Source organism: Ambystoma mexicanum, chromosome 8, assembly GCF_040938575.1.
Source record: "Ambystoma mexicanum isolate Mex_15411 chromosome 8, UKY_AmexF1_1, whole genome shotgun sequence".
Taxonomy (NCBI): Eukaryota; Metazoa; Chordata; class Amphibia; order Caudata; family Ambystomatidae; genus Ambystoma; species Ambystoma mexicanum.
The window spans coordinates 72304914-72327380 of NC_090929.1; the positions used below are offsets into that span (position 1 = coordinate 72304914).

A 22467-nucleotide genomic window follows, 5' to 3' on the forward strand; every position below is an offset into this window, starting at 1 on the left:
CGGCGGAGTACCACAGGGTTCATGCGTATCCCAAACATTCTATAACATCTTTACAAAGCCAATTTTTTGACAAACTTGACTATTTGGGTGTGACCTACACTAACTATGCAGATGACACCCAAATCCTCATCCCCATCACTGGGGACTATGACACTGACACAAAAATGCTTAACAAGATGTACTTTATTATCCAAGAATGGATGGCCACTAACGGCCTCTGCCTAAATGATAAGACGGAGTTTCTCCTCATCGGATCTCAAACCAGACTAAATAAACTTGACAGCCAGTTCAAAGTATTCAACATCTATGGCATTAATATAAATGTATCCAAGGTAGTGAAAACACTTGGAATATATCTCGACTCCTCTCTGACCCTGACTAGACAAGTCAATGCAACTGCATCTGCCACAGTTTATACCTGCAAACTAATCAACGCTTGCAGGCCTTTCCTATCAACAGGTAGCTGCATGTCTCTGGCAAGAGCGCTTATACTATCAAAATTAGATTGTAATGCCCTCTATCTAGGAACTAACAAACTTAACTTAAAGTTACAAATACTCCAAAATAATGCACTAAGAGCTACGCTCAATATCCAAAGAAACCACCACATATCAGCAACTAGACGCAATGCCCATTGGCTATCAGTCGAAAACATAATTGTATTTAAAACTGTAGCACTCACAAATGTCTCCCTCACACAGCTCCCAAATACCTGACTTGTAAATTCACCAGAAACCTGCCTAACAAATCTACCAGGTCGACACAATCACACTGTCTCAAAGTTCCCAGGTTTAAACTAGTAAAAGCAGGGGGCAGCAGCTTTACCTGTCTTGGCGGTGAAATCATGGAATTCCCTGCCATTAGCTTTAAGAGCTGAACCATCCTATGATTGCTTTAGGAGAAATGTCAAATCTTGGCTGCTTTCTCATGAGGAACTTTAAATGTCCTTCACTCTACTAGCTAGTTGTATGTATTCTGAAAAGTATTATGTATTAAGTAAATTATTTGTATTTATATGCCAAGATTCTTTTCTTCTGTACTGTATCTTTCTGTCCGTCATGCAACTAATTGTGTAACCTATGTAATGCGCCCAGATACATCAGAGTTTGGTGCGCTATATAAATAAACTCCAACAAAAGTAGCCAACGCAAGTCTCAACTGAGAAGAGCACAGCTAAAGAAACTGAGGTAAGTACGCCAAGTCTAAACAATACCTCTGGTTTGAAGAAGAGTGGTCCAGCTGGATTCTATCCTGTTGCAGCGATGCAGATCCTGGGTTCCTGAGCCTCAGTCATGGGGACAAGAGGGAGGACGTCTGGAGGACCCCAGCAGCAATTTGGAGGTCGCCGGCAGCTAAGGGCTCTTTTCAAATCAGCAGCACTTTGCGGTTTCAGCGCACGGTCAACAGCACCACTGCAGATCTCGGATACCGATTGGGCTTCCTTGAGTCCTGGACTCTGGTGAGTGGACTCTAGCTCTGGTAGTCCTGCTTCAGGCTCCTGGAGCTTCTGGCCGGATTGCAGATGTTTCAATCGACTACAGAATTCTCTACCCCTGGCACTCCGTTCCTGCAGCAGCGAAGTAATACAGCCAACCGGGAAATATGGTCCAGTGGAGTTTGTCTCGAGTTTAGTTGGTCGCACTAACCCAAAGGAAGTAGTCGTCCCTTCTGGAGCTTCTTTTGTCGATTAGAAAAAGGAGTTTCAGTACAACAGCAGGGTTTAACTGGCCAGTTCAAAGGTCCAGGAGGATGCAGCAAGCTTTGTTCACAGTTTCTTCAGCGCATGTTCTTCCCAGCGGCCAACTCTGCCTCTAGTCCCAAAACCCTTGGCTTTTAAGCAGGTTTCTCCCATTCATGTACAGCCTAGGCTGACGATCACACAGCAGGGTGGCTGTCCTGAAATCCCGCCAAAGGCAAAACAAACAAATGGCTCAACTCGGCCTCGACGCACAGAGAAAACCCAAGCAAGACCTCACAAACAGAAAATGGCGAAAAAAGAAGACTGAGGCCATTTTGACAAAATGGTCACCCATGGGTGCTACACTGCAGCTGAGGATTCAGCCTGTGGTAGAAAAGCACAATGGTAGGAACATTAAACCATTTTTGCCACCAGCCATTTAAAGTAGTGAGATGTAACATTTGGGGTAGGATAAGGGGCTACTAGGTAACCCCCCCAAAACTCCCATAAAATGGGGCTGCTGGACCTACAAAGGGAAAAGGTAAGTAAAGTCAATTTCACTTTACTATTCTTGGGAATGGTAGTTCATACAAGAAAAGGTATTTAAACATTATGAGAAATCTAAAGGATTTCTCTGAGACACTGCACTGAAGGCTGCTGTTTGTCACTATACAAAAAGTAGATGCCTATGGAGTTTTGTTAAATTGGGATACTGGCCAATAATGACTGACATCTGTGGATGAACTGTTAACTTCTTTACTAAGTTCCAAGTACATCAGGTCCAGTAAATTGAGTGAGGTAAGTAATTGGGACAGATGTCATCCACCAGCCTCCTCTCTCAGGGATCACATCTTACAACCCTGGAACCCTCTCGTAAGACAACATTTTCAGCTCTACATTCGACATCTCTCAAGCACAGCATTCCACTATTGTGCAACAGGTGCAGGCAAAGCTAGATACAACAAGTTTGTCAGACTCCAAAAACAGAGGAAACAGATCATCCAAATCAGGTCAAAAACACATGAGTGTGAGAAAAAGGTCTCACTCCAGCAATTGAGCTAGGGGTCTCTAAGGTTTAAAGGAATTAGCACAGAAATGAGAATTCTACATCACAACCACTGCTGAGCTTCCGAAATCCACTTTGCCCAGTAGGAGGTGGGGGTCCCGGGTGCCAAGGTAACTTTCGGACACAGGATTTAGTTTGCATTGGTCACTGTGCTTGAATATCGGTTCCAAGCACCTTTCAGCTGAAAACTCTTGGGAACAAAATTAAGATTTCAGCAGAGCAAGCGACCTCAGGATACTTCTAGGCAGAGAAGATAGATTGCAGTGAGAGTTAATACGATCAGACGGCGACAGGCGATCAATGGACAAAGGAGCAGACCCAGAATTGCTTTGGTTGATGCAAGAAGAGTCTTGTAGTACAAGTCAAAGGATCTCCAAGTTCAATGGATGCACTTTTGATGGCATGGAGCCAAGGAGAGGGCTGGCCAGTCCACCAGTTGGTCCAGGGATACCTCAGAAGGCACACATCCTTAAGCAGGGGTCGAGACTGGCTGCTCCCACCAGTCAAGCTGTTGAAGCACTGAAAGGCCTTCTTGAGATCAGGACAGAGGAGCAAGGCTTCACAGGGACTTAGTTGGAGGCAATGCTGGTCAACTGCCAGACTGCACTTCTTGGTAGGGGTCTTGGATCAAATGATGATCTGTGGAATGGCTACAGAAGTCCAAACCTTTGACTGGAACGTCGCCCAGTTCCACCAATAGTAAGAACCTGCACCATTCAAACTGGTAGTGGCTAGCCAACCAATGGTAGCCACTGGCTACACAATCTGCCAAGTAACGCACATTCAACACCTGGATGTGGACTGGGACCAGGCAATATCAGGCCCCAAAACTGGGCTAACACACAGACTGCGACTTTGGAAAGGAGGAGCTTTGCCAGAGAAAGGGCTTCGCATATATGGAACTTCCAGCTCAGAAGGGCAAGGTGACAGCCAAAGAATAGTATGCCAAAAGACAGACGAAAATCCTGTGGCACGGCTACCTTAGAGTGCTGGCCACTCTTAGTAGACATTCACAGCAAAGGCAAGTGTATACAAGTAAAAACATTGTAGAAAAATATCTGTTGCCGCCAGCCCATCCTGGACACATTGCATTTGTAACCAAAAAGTAACAACAAAAAGACATGTATACAAAGTATCCTAATTGCACTTCACTGTTGGGGTGATGTGTGAAGTTGTAACGATACACAACATTCACTAAGGGAGACAGTCTACCCGTGACAATAGTTTTAGGGACTAATCAGTTTCCCTATAAGAATGAGAAAAAGGACAATGGAAAGCAAAAGGCTTTATTTACCTACAAAAAGTCAGATTAGGAGTCAGAACAACGCGATAGGAAAGGTGCCCTATAGTGGTGTATGTGAGGAAAGTAGCAAAAAGACATTTCTTGACAACATATTGCACCAGAAGATCATTCACAGTTGCAATTAAGCACTTAACTCTCAGAATACTGCTTAGAAATACTTGCTCCCTGATACAGTACAACGTTTGATGATGTTGCTTAATAGAGCTCGCTCAAAAAAATCCTAGGACGATATGTTGTGGATTGGGAGGTTAGTGGGTGTGAATAACCATATAGATTAGAATGGCCATGGCCCGTCAATGAGTGGGTAAATAACCAAACACCCAAAAGGTTGTGTTTGCCTACTGTCATCCAATCTCCCTCTTATTTGCACTCTAATGTAACATTTCCGGCTTATAGGGGATTCTAGCACCACCTGATAGTCGAAACTAAAGAAACTAAAATAGTAAAGAAAATGAAAAATAACCAAAAACCCGGATACTGCGTTTTTAAAATTTACTTGGGCACAAAGAATGATGGTGTAAAAAGAAGAAAAAAAACAGTGCTTTGTGTGCTGATATGTTAGTTTGCCGGGCACATCGTTAGGTGGCAGGCATTTCCTGACAGGACAGTGTCTAACAGTTTGAATGTTGGAGGTCTTCCCCTTAGGTGGGCTGGGGTAGCCTCTGTCCAAAATCTAGATAAAAGGAAAGGTCCTGGATCCATAGGAGCTAGCAAGCCACAAAAGCAGAGCATCTGAAGTAAGAGCCCCACTGTTTCACTGCTGCTGCCACTAGGATTGGCAAAGCTAAACACTATTTCACATCTCTGCTTTCAAGTAGATTAGGAATATCGCCATTGGACACCTTCCTCCTCTCAACTGGAGGCATCAACCACTCTCTGGATCCATTGCTGTTCCAAGTTCAAAGTCGTCACCTGGTGCGCATTTGGCCTGCACCCGATTGGCACCGGTTAGGTAAGTATAAGTGCAGTCCAACTGGGGTGGGACTACACAAAACTAATCTGCTTGGTATTAGGTAACCCACCTTTTAACATAGGCCTGTACTACACAAATTGGCAGTGTGACTGAGCAGCCAGGTTCATCTTAAGAGGGGTAATGTGAGCTGTGCAATTAAATTAGTAAGTACAAGTAGCCAAGTAAACACTTAAAGTTACAGTATACCTTTTTTTAAATATTTATTTATATATGCAAAGATATTTAAAGCATTCTTTAAAAAGCAGTAACTAATTCCCAAGTTAGGATTCAATTAAAAAGTGAACAATAAAGCAGGTGAGTAATTCATTCATATGTTACACATGTTCCAGCACCCAGAGGGGATGTCATTTGAGGTCAGTATAACTCTTATTTTGTATCACCTTTGCAGTACCGAGTTATTAAGGAGGGAAAGGTTAGGGTTAGATCAGAACAGACTGATATTCTATAAAAACAGTTAGATTCTCCCAAAGGGGTGCAGGCAGTCCATTATCCCAGCATTAAAGTTTTCAAAATTTAAAAACATGCAAGGGAACAAGCACTGCCAAAGCCAATAGGTTTAGAAGGTTGCCTTTAGGGATCCAGGACAGATAAACTCAATGTGCAAACTCATAGTTCTGATGCTCTTCTGAGAAAAAGATTTGTAAATAGTGTTCAAAAAGAAATCCTGGCAACTCAAGAGGAGTCACCTTCAAGAAGCACAAGGTGAAAGGCGAGTGCAAGTGAGTTGAGGTGAACTCAGTAGGGTAAATAGCACTCCCAAAAGGTAGGAAGGACCCCCAAATGTCAAAAGAATAATATACCCCAAACCCCACAGTAGCTTTGAGCTGAAGTTGTTCCAGCTGGATGCCTTCTGGATGCAATGCAGCAGACACTCGTTCCTGGGTCCTTGGTCGTGTTGACAAAAGGGAGGACGTCTGGCAGGCTCCTACGGCAGCACTCCAGAGAGGGACTCTGCAGCAATGGATTTCCGTAGATTCAGCGGCTCTTTCTCAGCGCCAAAGAAGAACGAACAGCTCTGGTTAAAAGTTCCTTGATTCCCTCAGTCCTGGACCCTGGTCAGGGGACTCTGGATGCGGTTTTCCTGCTTTTGTATGGTCTTCTGGAAGCCCACAAAGTGTTGGCCGGATTCGCACTTCGGAAGGCAATGCACTCACAGATGGTCAAAGTACCCTCGGTACTGGGCTTCTGCAGCCTTGGAAAGTCACAGAAAGTTGGGGGTTGCGCCCAAATAGAGTTTGTCTTGAGGCTAGTTGGTCCCACCAGCCTAAGGGAGGAAGTCGTCCCGTAGGGGTCTTCTCTGCCAATTCGAAAATGGGGTCAGCACAGCTCAGGTCTTCACCGGGCACTTTGCGGTCCAGGAGGGTGCTGCTGGCATCTTCTCTCGTCTCCTGCTTCGGATGTTGTCCTACAATGGTCGACTCTGCTCCTAGTCCCAAAAACCTCGCTTTTTATGCAAGTTCCCATTCAGTCACAGCCGTAGGCTGTCAATCACACAGCAGGGTGGCTATCCTCCAGGACAGTCAGCCGGCCAATTCAGGCACTCAGGCACACCTAGAGGAAACCTAGAGACAAAGGACGGAGATGTTTCGGGACACTCCCTGACTTTCCAAACACAGTGGAGCCTGGACGGGCTTAGGGCTGAAGCCTGCCAAAGGATAAAAACACAAAGGACTCAAACCCGAATCAAACAGAGTAAAAGCCCAGAAGAAACTAAATGGTGAAAAAAGGAGACCAGGCCATTTTGTAAAAATGATCACCCTTGGGTGCTGTACTGCAGCTGAGGCATCAGCCTGCAGATACATGTCACCAGGTAGTAAAAAACAAACCACTGGCAGCAGCCATTCAAGTGAGTTAGTATAACAAAATGTTAAATGAGGAACAGGTTAAAGGAGTTACTATGTAATCAATCAGCACTCCACGTAGGGTGGTGGGTGCTTGACCCATAAAGTAAAGGTAAGACAGAGGTCAACTTGGGAACAGTATTTCACCCAAGAAAATATAGTTGAACATTAAGAGAGGTCCAAGGGACGACTTAGTGGAACGGCACAGATGGTGCTGTGTGTCACAATGCAAAAGCAGATGCCTATGGAGTTTACCAGGTTCCATAAAACAGTAAGAAACACAGAAAATCCTAAGTCAGGAAAACATGACGGAGTGAGAAAAAAAGTCCCACTCACTGAAGAGTAATACGCCCTGAGTCCAGTAAAAGAGATGGGGGTCTCTAAGGTTAAAGGGAATGGACACAGAAATGAAAACTCTCCATAAACGTACCAGACTACAGCTTTGCATCGGCTCCTTCAAGCTTATCACTGTTCAGAACTCTACTGGAAACCAAATGATAGTGCTGCTACCTAGGGCCTACCAACTCTGTACTGGGTTAAACAGCTCCCGCCTGCTGCTCCTGTGGGGTGCCTCCTGTGCAGCTGGAATGAATCAAATCCAGCTGTCCTCACCCTGTCATGGGGCTGCTGCCTGTGCCTGACCCAAACGCTCGCTGGATCCTCGAGAACACAGGCTGTGGACCTCTTACAGCAAAGCCTACGGTGAGCCACATTGCCCCCCCCCCCCAATTCCCTGTAACATCTCTGTAGGGGGCCTTATATGAACTGACTTACATTGGGAATTAAAAGTGCCTACCATACTAGGCTATGGGTGGTCATGTGTCCTGCATTCAATTACCTAGGGCCCGGACACACAGCCTCCCCAGAGCATAACCGCAGTATCCCTTTGAACATTTCTACACTGACCAAGATCTTGCTTGATTAAACACCTTCTTGTATTATACTGAAGCATCACAATGTTAGGGCTGGCCACTTACAGTGTATACTGTAGACTAAACTAAACTCTAATCTAAAGTGGCAGGTAACCCACTTTGGCGCTACCCAACTGTGGTGCATGTTTAATAAGCGACTAAGCTTAGAGAGGTGATTGGACTTGTGTGTACCTCCGTTTCTTACCACACTTGGCTCATGTTAACTGTACCACACTTCAAGCATACAACCCTCCTGACTTGAAGCCTAACTGCGCAGCTACATTACCATTCAGAGTTTGGTACATGTTTTACAAATGAAGATAGTTCACCCTAGTTAAGGGACAGCTCCCTTTCCTGTCTTGGCTTGCCAAGTGTCCTGTCCTTCTAGGTCTCGTATTCTGTCATATGTATATGTCCTTCTGTGACCCCCCCCCCGATGCTTGCGGACTTTCGGCGCCTAACAAATAAATAAAGTGTACACTCATTGCACCTTTCAATTGCGTTCTCAGGACCAGGCACCAGATTAGGAAATCACTAACACAATGGCATCTTTAGGCGATAGCACAATTTGATATAACTGACAATCCTCTCATACAAACTCAAATGTGCATGCCCCATACTAGAATCAGTGGTATAGCTTTAGTGGGGAAACAAACCTGACTTGCTCCTTCTAAACAGCATTCGTTAATGCTAAATGAACTACTCTGACCGTGTGCATAGATCATACAGGTGTTTAACAGAGCGACTGCCTAAAGTAACCAGGCATAGGTTGGTTCAAAGCAAAGCGCATGCAAATTACCATAACAGACATGCACTGCACTACTAGTCCATTTAAAAAACAGCACTTGGCATACTCACCATTTCAAAGGTGTTCAGCAAAAGCAAAGGAAAGAAAATCCGGAAGTATTCTTCATACGCAGAAAACCAGAGTGGGACATTGCCACAGGTAAATTGACTGAGGTTATTAGGGGCTCCAAACTGGTTGAAGCTGGTGAACATTTCATGGCTCCAGCACAATATCTCCTGGATGAGAAAGCTCTGATCACGTGGCTTGGTTGGAGAGTAGGAGGCACAGAGTGCAGGCCGAGCATGCTGCCCACTTTCTGAACCAGTGGTCGCACGAGCAGTTTGCCAGCCCAGTGCGATGTTGGACTGATTGTTCAGGTCCTGGAGAACGCTACAGGGGCTACGGTGCCTGGAAGTCATGTCTTTGATGAGCATGGGGGGATTCATCTTTGGGGGAGCTGGCTTTGACACCTGAGATTTTGGTCTCAATGCAGCTGGGGCCTTAGAATTGTTTTCAAGCTCTTTGGAAAGATTTGCACTGCGTGAAGAAGTAACCGAACTAAAAACCTTAGCAGTTGGTGGTTTTGCAGATTTGGAGATTGCCGGAGACGGAAGGCCAGGCATGGCAAATACGTGATCGGCAGAGGTGTCAACTACAATGTGCTTACGACAGTAAAACCCTGGCATCTTCACCACTTCTGCACACTCACTGTGCTTGCACTGGTAGTGTTCAGGAGAATGGTTTGCATTTGTAGGAAGCACCACAGGGGCATTTCCCTCCTGGCCTTCTTGTTCATTGTCTGCCCATGTTTCGATACCTCCCACATTTTCTGACTGTGAACATATTTCCATATCCACTGGATCAGGCTGAGTTAAAAATAAGTGGTCTTCCTCCATTTCTTCCTCATCTTCGCCTGAGACAGCATTCGCCCCTTGCAGAGACCGGCCCTGGGCGTCATCACTAGAGGTTGAAGCAGGACAAGCGGATGAACTGTCCTCTGTCCACGCGCCAGAAGTAGGCAAAGCAGAAGGAAAGGATGGAAAGTCCCTTGCTCCCTTGGATGCAGGAATCTTGCAGTCAGAGGCTGCAGGAACCCGAGTAATTGGTGAAACAATGTTTACATTTTTGTTTTTTTGGGTAACGTCTGTTGCATAAGTCTCCGGAATGTTCAAATACCTTTCTTGATTTGAGAATAAGGTATCACCAGAAAGAGTTTTACCGACTCCCAGGCTTTTGGCATTTTCGGTCGATGCTGAACCCTCGATTGTAGTCTTTTTTGGCAATTTGGCTACAGTCTTCAATGGTTTGTTTTCATTGCTATTCTTTGATGTCTCAACTGTTTTGGCTTTCCCTCCCTCTTTCGGTCTCATTTGGCGGTAAAATTGGCGATCTTGGCAAGCCAATAGCTTTCGATTGCCTTTCACCGGTAGAGCCTGGGCAGCAATTATCTTGGGTTTTGTTTTATGCTTTATTCCCCAGGATCCAGGATTTTTTCCATGATTCCGCAACTCGGCCAAACTATCCAAAGATCTCTGAGACAAATCAAATGCTCTACGAGGAGGTTTTTTGAAGCCAAGCTTTTCCACCGCAGACGAGGGCTCAGGCAATTTGCGATCTTTCTTGGGTGGAACTACTGCAGGGGTGGTCCTGGGAAGGACTGTTTTTTTGGGGGTGGTTGAAGCACATTTTTTTTGTTTTTGTTTGTCCATTCTGCTACCCAATTTTTTTGAGCTTTTAATAGCACTCGTGGTCTGAGCATTAGCTAGTTTGGCTGGTTCCTTTGGACCAGCGTTTGACACAGTATCATTGAATAGCTCATTGGAAGGTTTAGATATTGGTGCTAGCTTAGTCTTTGCAATTGTGATTCTGGCAGTATCATCTCTAGACTTCTCGAGTTTTAGCTGGTCTGTGTTCTCATCGGCAAGTGCAAGTGCTGTATGTCGTATAGGCAAAGAGTCTTGTCCATACTCTGGTACTACCTTTTCAAATTCCCCAGGTTTTCTATTTGCTTTTTCTTTCTCTGCCAATTGCTCCTGAGCAGCCTCCATTGCTTCTTCAATTACCTCCTCCGGGATGTAATCTGTGTCATAACCCCATTCAGTGTATTTATCCCACATTTCTAACTCTTCTTGATCCTTCTTCACTGCTATGGCAGACGTAGGGGCTTTCATCTGGTCCGGAGGGTGGTCAACCTCAGAATCCTGCCAAACAGAATAGACCTCATCCTCAGTTTCAAACTCAAAGAACTGGGAATCATACTCGTCACACCTCTCAGGAGACTTCTGCTTCTCAACAACTTCCTGTTTTACTTCCATCTGTCCACTGAGAGGCGGGGACCCAGGCATGGGCTTCACATCTGAATGTTCATCCTCATGGAGCGGCTCCTTTTTAATGTGCTTTGCAAGATTCAATATGGTGTCATCATCGGTTTCCTCTTCAGAGGTGGAGTCAGAAATGACAATGATTTCTTTAGAGGCACAAGCAGACCTCCTGCGCTTTTCAATGGCCAAAGATTGCACCAATGAAGTCCTCACCTTTCTTTCAATGTGATCGTCGGGCTGCAATATAGTGTGCTCCTCCTTAGAGTCCGATGAAAACTCTATGACATCTGTACGAGATGCTATAGACATCCGACCATGGCCACTTTCAATATCGGAGTCCTCAGCAGTGTCCACATTCGGAGTCAGCAACTTTCTCCGATTTAGCAGTTTTTTTTGGACCAGTGTCAAAGGCATAGAATCATCACTGTCACTTTCGCCCGCTTTCACCAAGTCAGTGCCCAACACAAATGGATGGTCACGTAACTTCACTGGACTTTCCCCCATAGCCTTGTCTGGGGATTTTTCACGTTTCCCATCTGAAGCCAGCTGCCCTGTGGACAACCCTATTTTTTTATACAGCGAACACTCTGGGGAAGATTCAATGTTCTTGCTGGAAGGCACCCTTCGCTGTGAAAGTGGAATGCCGTCATCACTATCACTTTCGCTTACTCTGTCGGAGGCTTTTGATCTCATGCCTATGGTATCCACACAGCTTTCTTCTGGTTCTTGCTTTATATGGATGTCGGATACTGCACCTGTGTTATCTGCGGTCTGGTGCTCCTCTACACAGCCATTTGAATGAAGCAAATTTTGAACGCTGCCCAAATGTCCTGCAGAGTGAACCTTCTCCTGACAAGGACTTATAAACTCTTGATGCTTTGTGTCCTTTGACGCTGTGGTATTTCCTTTTGTGAGTTTGAGAAACGTTGAAGATTTTTCCATTGCCTTTGCCAATTTTAAATGAAGGTCAGCCAACCGCACGTTGGCAATTTTTAATTTAAGGGGGTTCAATGGAGGCTCCGACATGGAAGAATGCTTTGTCACTTTCTCTGTGCTAGAGTCACAAGTCGCGTTGTAAGGTGTGGGACAAGGGTCAGCAGTAATGCAACCTGCAGTTTTGGTCTCGGGTGTGCATCTGTCCTCCCGAGCCCAATCTCTTGTAAAAGCAGAAACCTCTTGGTCGAGATCAGGCCTCACTAGAGAAGTATCGGTCCCCCAATGCTCACCCAGGGCACTTTGCTTAGTGTACAGATCACTCAGGCTCATTTTTGTTTCCTGGAAGCATTCTGGCAAATCGTCTCGCACATGTGGTGTGTTACAACCAGATTCCCTTTGATAAAAAGGATATTCTCCTTCCTCACACAGGCTGGGCCCTTTGCAAAAGGCCTCTTCTCCACAACTACTGTTTCTGATTCGCAATGGGGGGCTCGAAGAGCACCCACCGTTTATACGACACTCTGCGGGTGATGGCGGACTGGGGCTATTCGTTTGACAGTACGCCTTCATTCTAGCCCACTCATCTGTATCTTCCCTCTTTATTTTGCTTAAAGTTAAAGGCAAAGTCCTTCCAGGTGAACTCTGATCTAAAAGTGGGTTAGCATTGAAAGAGTTCCGATCTTTTGAGATTCTTATAACTTGCTTCAAGCACATTTGCATATCTTGCATTTCCTTTTCGCTCAGCTGCAGGCCCATGAATGCATTTCCCCTCAGGAGGATGTTCAATTTATCGAGGAAGCGCTTGCAGCTGGATTGCTGCCCCAGCTGGGAGCCTTCCCTCAGCAGGCCGCGAATAAGCTGCATGCAGGAATACTGGACAGAGTTTGTAGCTTGTGAATGCATAGACAACACTGTAGAGGGTGAAGTAGAGCTAATTCTAGTACAGTTTCCAGGTGTCATCTCAGAGTAGCGCCTGAAATCTTTGCTTGGAAGCATGGCACACTTCACCAAGGCTTCAACCCATTTCTGAGAGCTGACCCACAGCAGATGCAAGCACTTCTTGTTTCTATGGAGCTCGATGACTGACACCAGGATCAAGATGAAAAATTCAGTCACCTTGTCGCAGTATTCCACCCTCTTGTTGAGTACGTCTTTGATTTCGGAGTAGAGGTGGTGGATGACTTCAACAATGTAGGCCACACCCAGGTCTTTGAGATCCATCACTGACTGCACAAATGGGATGAACCACAAGAATGTGCTGTTGTGCACACGCATGTCTTGCCCAATATCCGATTGAAGAACATTTGCAAGCGTCTGCATTTCTTCATACATGTTGGGGCAGTAATCCGGGCAAATAGCATTTCTCCAACCGGAATCCTGCAGGACACAAAAAAATAAAAGGATAACATAATTAAGTTTTAGATAATGTATATACTGTATAGCATGAGCATAAAATTATGGAAAAGAATGTCAATTGTGTTTAGCAATATAGTTCTGCAGAAGAGTGCCTGCCCTAATTGATACACTTTGAATAACTGCCACATAGCATGTCAGACAAGAGCAACACTTATAATTAAGAGTGTTTTCATTAAAAATGAAAATATCTTTAAAAAAAGAATCCAATCAAAATATTTTTTTTTCCTTATTGCAGGGCACTTAAATACAGCAAACTTTCCAATCGGGCACAGGGCGGGACAAAGAAGCGACACCACACATGAAGTGGGAACAGCGAGAATCCTCAATGCAGTTAACATGGTATGAGGAATCTGCCAGCGCACGTGCAATCTCTGCTTCCCAGTTACTATGGCAATTCCAGGAGCCGCCGGTACCTCAGAGCTCAACCTCCATTTGAAAGCCTGCTCAGGGCAGATGGCTTCACGCAGCTGGCAGTAAAGGGTTTACCAAAAGTGAAATCACTATTCGGCTGAAAACTGAATAGTTGGCCCAAGTATTTGGCCAAGTAGAGAGCTGAATAGTTCAGTCCCATAACGTGCCCCCAGAAGTACGATGTTGCCTCCAGCAGCACATTAAAGTTTAAAATGTAGCTAGAAGCACATTATGGAAAAGGTGCAGCTTCATCATATGGATGCATAAACATTTTGTGATCGGATTAATAATAAAACCGATCAGAAAAGGTTCATGTATCCACAGAAAAATGCTGTACCATTTTCATAAAGTGCCCAGCAGTATATTACATGACACTAGAGGCACATTGCCTCCAGCAGTACATTACGATTTAATGTACTGCTGGAGGCACATTATGGAAATCCATTCTGTCTGTACATCAGTGAAAGTGGTATTTAAACAACGCCACCTTCACTGGTGTGCAGAACATATTTTGCTCATGGATCATCTCCATGGGTTTTCTTTGGAGACGCCCTGCGAGCACAACACTAGGCAACATCCTGCCAGCAAGTAGCTCATTGGCTGATGCAGCCTTCCCATGGCAGTTCCACTCTCTGTGGTACAGGAGGTCCCAAATAAAGCCCGCACTCCAATCGTCCATTTTGAAGTACCAGGAACATTCTCACCGAGATATGTGACGTATGATGAGCAAATAAACCAGCAGAGAGCCGCAGTAGGGCTCTGCCCAATACCCATTAGAAGAACAGCACCTATTGACGTACCTATACCAAGAACACTATGGACAGTAAGGTATCCATTAAGAAAACCCTACCAGCAAAAGAGATGAAATGACGATTGCTTAGGTACCGTCCTGGAAGAAACCAAAAAGGCCTTAATGGACGATGAATGGTGACGTCGCAAGGGCCCAAACTGACTTGCAGATGGAAGAAGTGACAACCATAGAGTGATGCAGAGAGACAAAATGTTATGAATAAAGATATCGTGAACATAGAATGAAGGGACAATGTCAAAATGAAAGAAGCTTAGTAAGAATGATGAAGATATCCAACACGCTAACACTTGTGCATATGCTTGAAAAGCAAGAAGCTAAGAAACCAGTGGCGCTTGCTATGCATAGTAGAAGAATAGAGCGGCAAGCGCCATGTTTACATAATGTACCTCAAAACAAGGCACAGTATTATAAGCACAAGTCCACTTTGCATTAAAAGCAGAATCAACTTACTAGAGGCCAAGCATGACAAGCTTCATATTCTAGCAAAACTAGGATAAACGGCTGAATCGAAACTCGCAGATGCAACTCATGCCAAAGGAGCCAAGGTCATACCAGTAGAAGAAATGAACAGTAGCTACGTCTGATTGAAACTTAAGAACAGAATATCCTGCCTCTGAAAGGTCAAGATAAAGACGCGTAGGCAGGTGGCAAGCCGAATAAGAATTAAATGCACAAATCGAGAGAAACTAGGCAAATTGACGGTGTCTGCATTACGTGACCATCCAAGCGAGGAGAAGCAGGAGTTTACACCTATGCGAGGCATCCGCCCAGGAGAAGATAGCTGAACTTTTTCAGTCAAAAGATGCAGTTTCGAGGCCAACCACAGTTACATAATTGACACATTGTTGTTGAAGTAATGATTGATTGAAACCTTAATTGGAGGAAGGCCGGGTAGCTGAGGGGGCACCCAGCACCTGGCTGTCCATTCTGCATGCTGCTAGCGAAGTGGAAATTTATGCATGGGGTTGGTGCCAACCCAATCACAATAGACCAAATAATCTAGGGTTCTATAGTTAGTAGAACCAATGGGACGTCATACTTTTAGTGACGTCTACTGTAGTCATTTTTGAAGGAAGGGCTTAGACGCCCACATGACAGTGTTTACCCAATCCCCTCATTCCGTTACCATATACAGATATAGCACCTATACTAAAGTTACCTTTTCCGAACCAATAGAAATACTTATTAACTTTGGAGTGTTACACGTCAGCTATGACAAGTTTTTAGTATAAATGATGTGTTATGAAGTTCGGTTGAGTTGAAGCAAGACGGACAATCACATCACTGCTGATTTCCATGACTCCCTGCTTTTGTACTTGTCATTAAACGGATTCCCTTTGTCAAACCATTAGAGTTGTCCTTATTGAGTGGTGTTGGAGTAATAAATCTGCGCCCCCATCGATCTCAAAGGTACAGCTATCTCGTTTTTAAGTACTTCGGAGCAAACCCCGACTCTATGGGCCCAGCCGGGAGACTCCCCAGTACACATGGTAGCAGAGATTTGATGGTTTATCGACTATCGATTCTTGATTAAGTAAGACACCTATTGACTGTCGAAATAAAGTAACTCTAGGTCTTCAGCAATATCATGAGTCGTTTGCCATTCGGCTGAGTAGACTGTGAAGCTCCCCGTAGACAGTGGCAGAGTAAAGAAAGACTGCAGTCAGGGCCTGAAGGGACCAGTGTTGCCCACAGTTCCCTTCCCATTCCTGCGTGCGAAAAGCCGAAGAAGGCGGTGATCCCGAGGGTCCAGAGAGGAACTATGCGAACGACGAGTGAAACACAAATTGAATGCTTTGGCAAATAGTGCATGCATTAGAACAAGTAAAGGGAAAAACTCGAATAATTAAGTAGTGAAAGGTTACCGGGGCAAACACCCGAGAAGTGAGAGGATACCGGGCCAGACACCCGAGAAGTGAGAGGATACCGGGGCAGACACCCGAGAAGTGAGAGGATTCGCCTCGTCCCTACGCTTTAATATATGGGCTAGAAGAAATGTGTACCCAGAGTCCCACAAAATGGGGAACGATTAGACTACCACAACGTTTAAAGACGTCGTGAAAGGGGTATGTTTACACTCCATGAAGGGGTAATGATTAGAGGCACAGATATCTGTGTCCAGCTGGTGTCTGTTTAGTCTGTCAAATATGTTTTTTGTTTGTGATGTCATATGACTAAGAAACAATTTCCTTGAGAAAACGGATGTAAATTTTGCACGATTTTACAGCGGAGATGAAATCACATGTGAATTAATGTTTGAGTAAATTGGAAGATATGACATTTTTGTGAAAATTTGGATTGGAGCTTGCAGTGTTTGGTGCTCGCTCATATTGTTAAAAGTTATTTAAATCACATGAAAACAGACAAGTGTTGTATAAAAGGATAGGAAACAGAGTTAAGCATGAAACATATAACTCCATTGGCACACTTATGCAAGCAGTTGCCAAAACACAATGTTTATGCAATGGCCACAAAATGGATCTAAAGCGGTCTTACAACATATGACGACATATTTGCATGCCACATCTACAGTCAAAAAGCTAGAAAACGCCTTGCTGTTCTCGAGTTGTGAAAAATGTTTGAGCAGGGAAAGGAGGAAGAGCCGCCAACAGATTGGATACTTAATGTATGCACAGAGGGGGTGAGAAGCCTACCGCGCCACCTGCCCCACCCGAAACAAAAACTGAAGAAAGTAAGGACAAGGAATTATACCCACTGAGAGAACTCAAAGCAGCCACAGGGTATAGCAACCCCGAATATGAGTCACCTACACATAGTAGTGACGAAAACCAAGGGAAGGATAGGGATACAAATATTACCTCTGCAGTCCCACAGGACAAGGAGAGACGCAATAAGATCAAGAACAGACAAGTACATCTCTCGATAAAGAGAGATAAGGGAAGGGAAACGAAAGTAGAACTGATGAGATAGCATTCGCAAAAGACGAATGGAAGGGAGGACACATTTTATTGAAACTCGATGGCAAAGGCATTGATGACATGAAACAAAAGGAGAAGTTAGGTGGATGCACAGCCAAAGGAGAAGGGAGAAGGACTTAAGAGACGAGAGGATAAGAAAGAAAAAGGCGAGAACAGCTATATCGCGAAGAGCAAGAGAGCTTGATTGCAACTGTGTGGGAGCGAGGGGCCAATGGCCCCTCTCTACCACCACTTCTCAGTACAAAACTCTGACCAAGTGCCTCTAGTGGTGGGTACGCCCCTCGCCCTTATGCAATGTTAACTTTGGGTTACATTCGCGTAGATGGGACCACCAAGCAGGACACACGGCATCAATTTTTTGTACCCGCTTTCGACTCCATCTTGGTAACCAGGCCTCACTGCGATAGTACAAAATGCCTCTCTCCCCTATTGCCCGCCGCAGTAGCTCGGAGCACATGGCCCCTACCCTCGGTCCCACTCCAACTGGAAAACTCTGCAGTTCCATTCTCACGCTGAAGCCGGAGCTGCTTGCAACAAATAATAAATGTAACACATCCCTTTTCCTCTGAGATCACTGCCCTGCATGTGAACCAACATGAGCCAAGCACATAGCTCATCCATCTCCACAAAAGTGTCCTTGCCCTCTTACCCTCGCCAGTTGAAACTTATTGCCATTCTAACCCTGTGTCCATGCAAGGCATTCCTTTCATGTGCCAGACTGCCAACCATGCTATGAAGCCCACCCAACAGACCCCAAACTAACATTAGACCCCTGCTGCAGTATATCGTGCCCAATACTAACAAGTGCCACATACCTGAGATTCTTGTGAGACTAACCCTATAGTTCAATGACAGTATTATAGTGGTCAAGGCCCATAAACCTGTGACCTCTATAACCCAAATGTTGTAGACGATATAAACTCTTGAGTGATTTGTGCAATGACATGATACACTACTGAGGGTCTTTTCATCAACTATTATTTAGTGCATGCATTACTCGGAATGTATTTTCTTAGTTTAGCTTAGATCGTGACCACCGTGTTTCACAGCGACCTGACCTTCACCCATCCGGAGCACAGATGTCTGACGTCAATCCTCCCGCCAACCAAGCAACCAACCCGGAGGAAGAGATGATGCCCATACCTAAGACACCACCCCGGCTGACAAATCCAGGTCCAACGTAGCATCATATGTTAAAGATGTCAATGTACTACATAAATGTGTTGTAACCTTGATGTGGTCAGAGCGCTCTCAGAGATCTAGGTAAACTTTTCCTTGAACTCTCGCAGCCTGCTCTTTTGTGCCTTAGTCCCTGTCCAGGGAGTGTCTGTTTTATTCATTTTACACGTGTAAGACGGAGGGCACAAACACAACCCAGGAGCAGCCAATGACCAAGACAGACAGAAACAGCAGAGGTTAGAGGAAGAGCAAAGGATACGTGAGAAAATAAAAAGATGAGGAAATCCGAAGGGCAGAGGAACGTAGAAATATTGAATATCTGGGGAGGTTAAAAACACGCTCCAGTGGTAGATTGGGAAGACATCGAATAATTTTTTCCTGAGCGCGACTCAGTACCAGACACGTCTAGAGCAAATATTGGCAATGACTTCGACACCAGAATCATCAGAGAAACTATCGATAGAATATGATGATGAAATGGAAATACCTCAAGGGGAGGGGGAAGATAAGCGCCTAGAGAGCACTCAGCTTTACGACACTGAGGATGTCACCCGAAGTAGTGGGAATAGGGAACTATCCCTGGGTAGATTAGAAATAAGTAGGAACAAAGAGGATACGTGAAGTCGCACTAGTTGGGGAAAAGCAATGTCCGACTCCGAAAGGGAGGAGGGTGAGGAAAAGGAGGAGGAGCAATGGACAAAAGACGACTCGCGAGGGAAAAAGGAATAAGATGGTCAGACACTAGCGAGTCTGCACCGAGGGCATCAGAGTCCGCCACGCAGTCTGACCGATATGAAGAAGCATCTCACGGTCAGAGGGGGGGTGTCTTCGCCGCCCTATGTGGACAGACTAAGGGCATTGCCAGGTAGACGGCGATGTGGAAATATTACCCCTGCAATAGATAGGTGAGCAATGAGAGAAGAGAGGCAACCATTTCTGTTGCTGGAGAAGGGGGGAATGAGACCGCAATATATTCCATGGCCACACATGGATCGAGAACATTTGAAAAACAAGCTTCCAATACTGCCATCGGGAGCCAGAAAATGGATACACGAGTTAGAAAAAATGAAAGGAGGAAACACGTTAGCTGTTGGGGATATTAAGGGTCTCGTAATCGCCATACTTGGTGAGAAAGCCGATGATGTGTGGGTACGAGTAGGCTACCCTGGTGTAACCACAATCAATACCTCACATGACGGAGCTCCATTTAACAATTATAGAGCTGCAGTACGGAAAGCACTACGAGTGCTCTATCCAGATACTTCCGATATGGGAGCTGATGCGGAAAATGAAATTCTGAGGATCCGTTGATTTATATACAGAATTTTCAAGACGCACGGGTGCTTGAGACTCATGAATCTTGGACAAAATCCATATCTGTATTTTACCATATATTGTACCAAGGACTGCCAGAACCGGTACAGAAACAGCTCAAGAAGCTGGTAGGAATTGAAGCTAAACCTTGGGCAGAAATACTGTTAACCATCGAACACTATTGTAGGTTGCTGCAGGAAAAGAATTGCAAAAAGGAAGCAACTCGAAAAGGTGTGGAAGCAAAATGGGTGCAAAAGAAATGGTCAAAATATGCTCTTGAGGGAGCTATGATAACTAGCACAGCTGAATAGAGCATTCAGCAGGGGGCTAGTCCACAACAAAATAATCAGGGTAATGCAGGATTTTACCCACATGGAAAAGGATTTAGGGGAAGAGGATGGCAGAGCAATCAGGGAAGTTTCCAAAATAATCGAGGTGGTTTTCAAAATATGCAAAATGGTAATCAAGATATGTCAAACGGGCAAATAATCTGACCACCGCCAGTTGTTGGCTGTGTGGAATGACAGGGCACTTGGTGCGCACATGCAGAAACAAAGGCATGATACAGAACGGCGAAGAACAGGAGCAGGTATGGTGAATTTACCTGCAGCCTTACAGCAGGGAATTGCACAAAATCACACAGTGCAACAGCAAGCACCAGGAGTGCAACAAGATGCACAACCTCAGAGCATATTTCCCACAAGGCCAGTCCCAACAGTCCCCACTGCAAGTGGCACAAATAAGGGGCAGAGGGCAGACCAGGAACCCTGGAATGGGAAGTAACAATGGCAATGGGGGCAATCCACCAGCACATGGTGGGCCAAATTTGTATATGGACTGGGACAGCTCACTGGGAACCCTGATGTGTTCTATCATATCAGTGACACCAGACCCTCAAAGGGAACCCAGATTGGATGTCGTTATAGGGGATAAAGACTATTCCTACTTTGTTGACACGGGCGCAACACGCTCGTGTATTCGTGAAGGAAAACTTTCCTTGTCCGGCGAGGCCATAAACACTCAGTTTCACGGGAGCGACAAGTCGTGTTTCCTTTACAAGAGCACTTCCAGTCTCTATAGGAGAATGTGAAATGAACGTGCCTTAATTATATTCACGTCAGACCCCAGTAAACATTTTGGGGAGAGATCCCATGACGAAGTTAAACATGACAATCTCGTTCACGGAGGAGGTCATAGTATGTTCAACTCCAGGAATGCACTATTCAAATGTATGCGAAATAATCAAGGCATACTCAGGACGCATAGCCATGAGGGCCATACCATTAGAGCCAGAAATCTTCGCAAATGGCATGCGTGTGCTTATGGCAGGATTACCAGGCCTGGCAGACAAAACCATGGGAACCCCTGATGAGTTCTTATTCAGACCCAGAATAGCGATGCATTAAGAGGAGGGAAAAGTATTTCCCTTGATACACACAGCTGTAGTACGAGGGAAAGTAGTCTTGATTGACATTACGATGACTAGGGCAGACAATGGTGCGCGATAATCGCCATTGAAGGATATCGAGTGACTGGCGTCACCGATGACGAGCTATTTGAAGATGCAACAAATATGGGAGAGACAATGGTAGAAGGGAGTCTGACCTTTTGGGTTAAAATGATTTAAAGAGAGGTGCCCCAGAGAATGATGTTGCCGCTAAATCGTCCTGAATATTTTGATGGCGACATGGCCCGGGTGCCTGTCTCAGTATGGACTGCAGGACCCTATGACTTAGGCCTCTTGAAGGGGGTTGGATAAGTAAGAATTAAATTGAAACCAGGAGCTATTTTACCAAAGGCGCGACAATATCCCATGTCCAGAGATGCAGATTCTGGTATTTTTAAGACAATTTCTGCCATGATGGACCAAGGCATCTTAGTGACGTCAGAGTCACCATGTAATACGTCAGTGTATCCTGTGAAAAAAAGCAAAGGGGGGGGTCTTGGAGGCTAGTGCAAGATCAAAGGCCAATAAACGATATTGTTGAGGCCAAGTTCCCTCTAGTCCCTAACCCATCTACAATCCTATGTAATATACCTGTTGAGGTAAAATATTTCACAGTGATTGACTTGAAAAATGCATTTTTCTCAATCCTGCTGCACCATGACTCTCAGGATCTAACTTCATTTACGTTCAGACACATGCACCTGAACAGCACGAGGCTACCACAGGGGTACTGCCTTCAACAGAGTCCTTCAGATGGACTTGTACAACATTGCATTAGAAAGTGTCGTCCTAGGGGTGGCGCTGTGGAGCAGCCCAAGATGGCTGCCTAGCCTTTCAGCTGCATGCGGCCTCGGCATTCATCTGCTCCCATCTGCGGTTCCCGATATTGTGAAGGACTATCAACTGGCCCAGCTGTTTCTGCAACTGCACATTTTGTGCGATTTTGGTCTTGATCGGCCCACCTGGAACCTGGCTAACGGCCCTGTTGGATTTGGGCCTAGTACTCCACCCGGCCCCGGCGGTTGCCTAACATCCGGCCCTCCTGCCTGGCCTGCCCCACTCCCCTCCCCCACCGCTCTGTGAAATCGCGGCAGGTGCCTGGGGGTCCTGCTGCAGACGCCACCACATTGCAGA

At 45.3% G+C, this 22467-nt stretch overlaps 1 protein-coding gene across 1 annotated transcript in view; it reads right to left on the minus strand.

Moving 5' to 3' along the window:
- SETX (senataxin) overlaps positions 1 to 22467 on the minus strand; it is a 1477926-nt gene that overhangs the window by 833750 nt on the left and 621709 nt on the right. Inside the window, exon 9 of the mRNA XM_069609306.1 lies at positions 8631 to 13193. Coding sequence (XP_069465407.1) covers positions 8631 to 13193 — 4563 coding nt within the window. The remainder of the gene's footprint in view (positions 1 to 8630; positions 13194 to 22467) is intronic.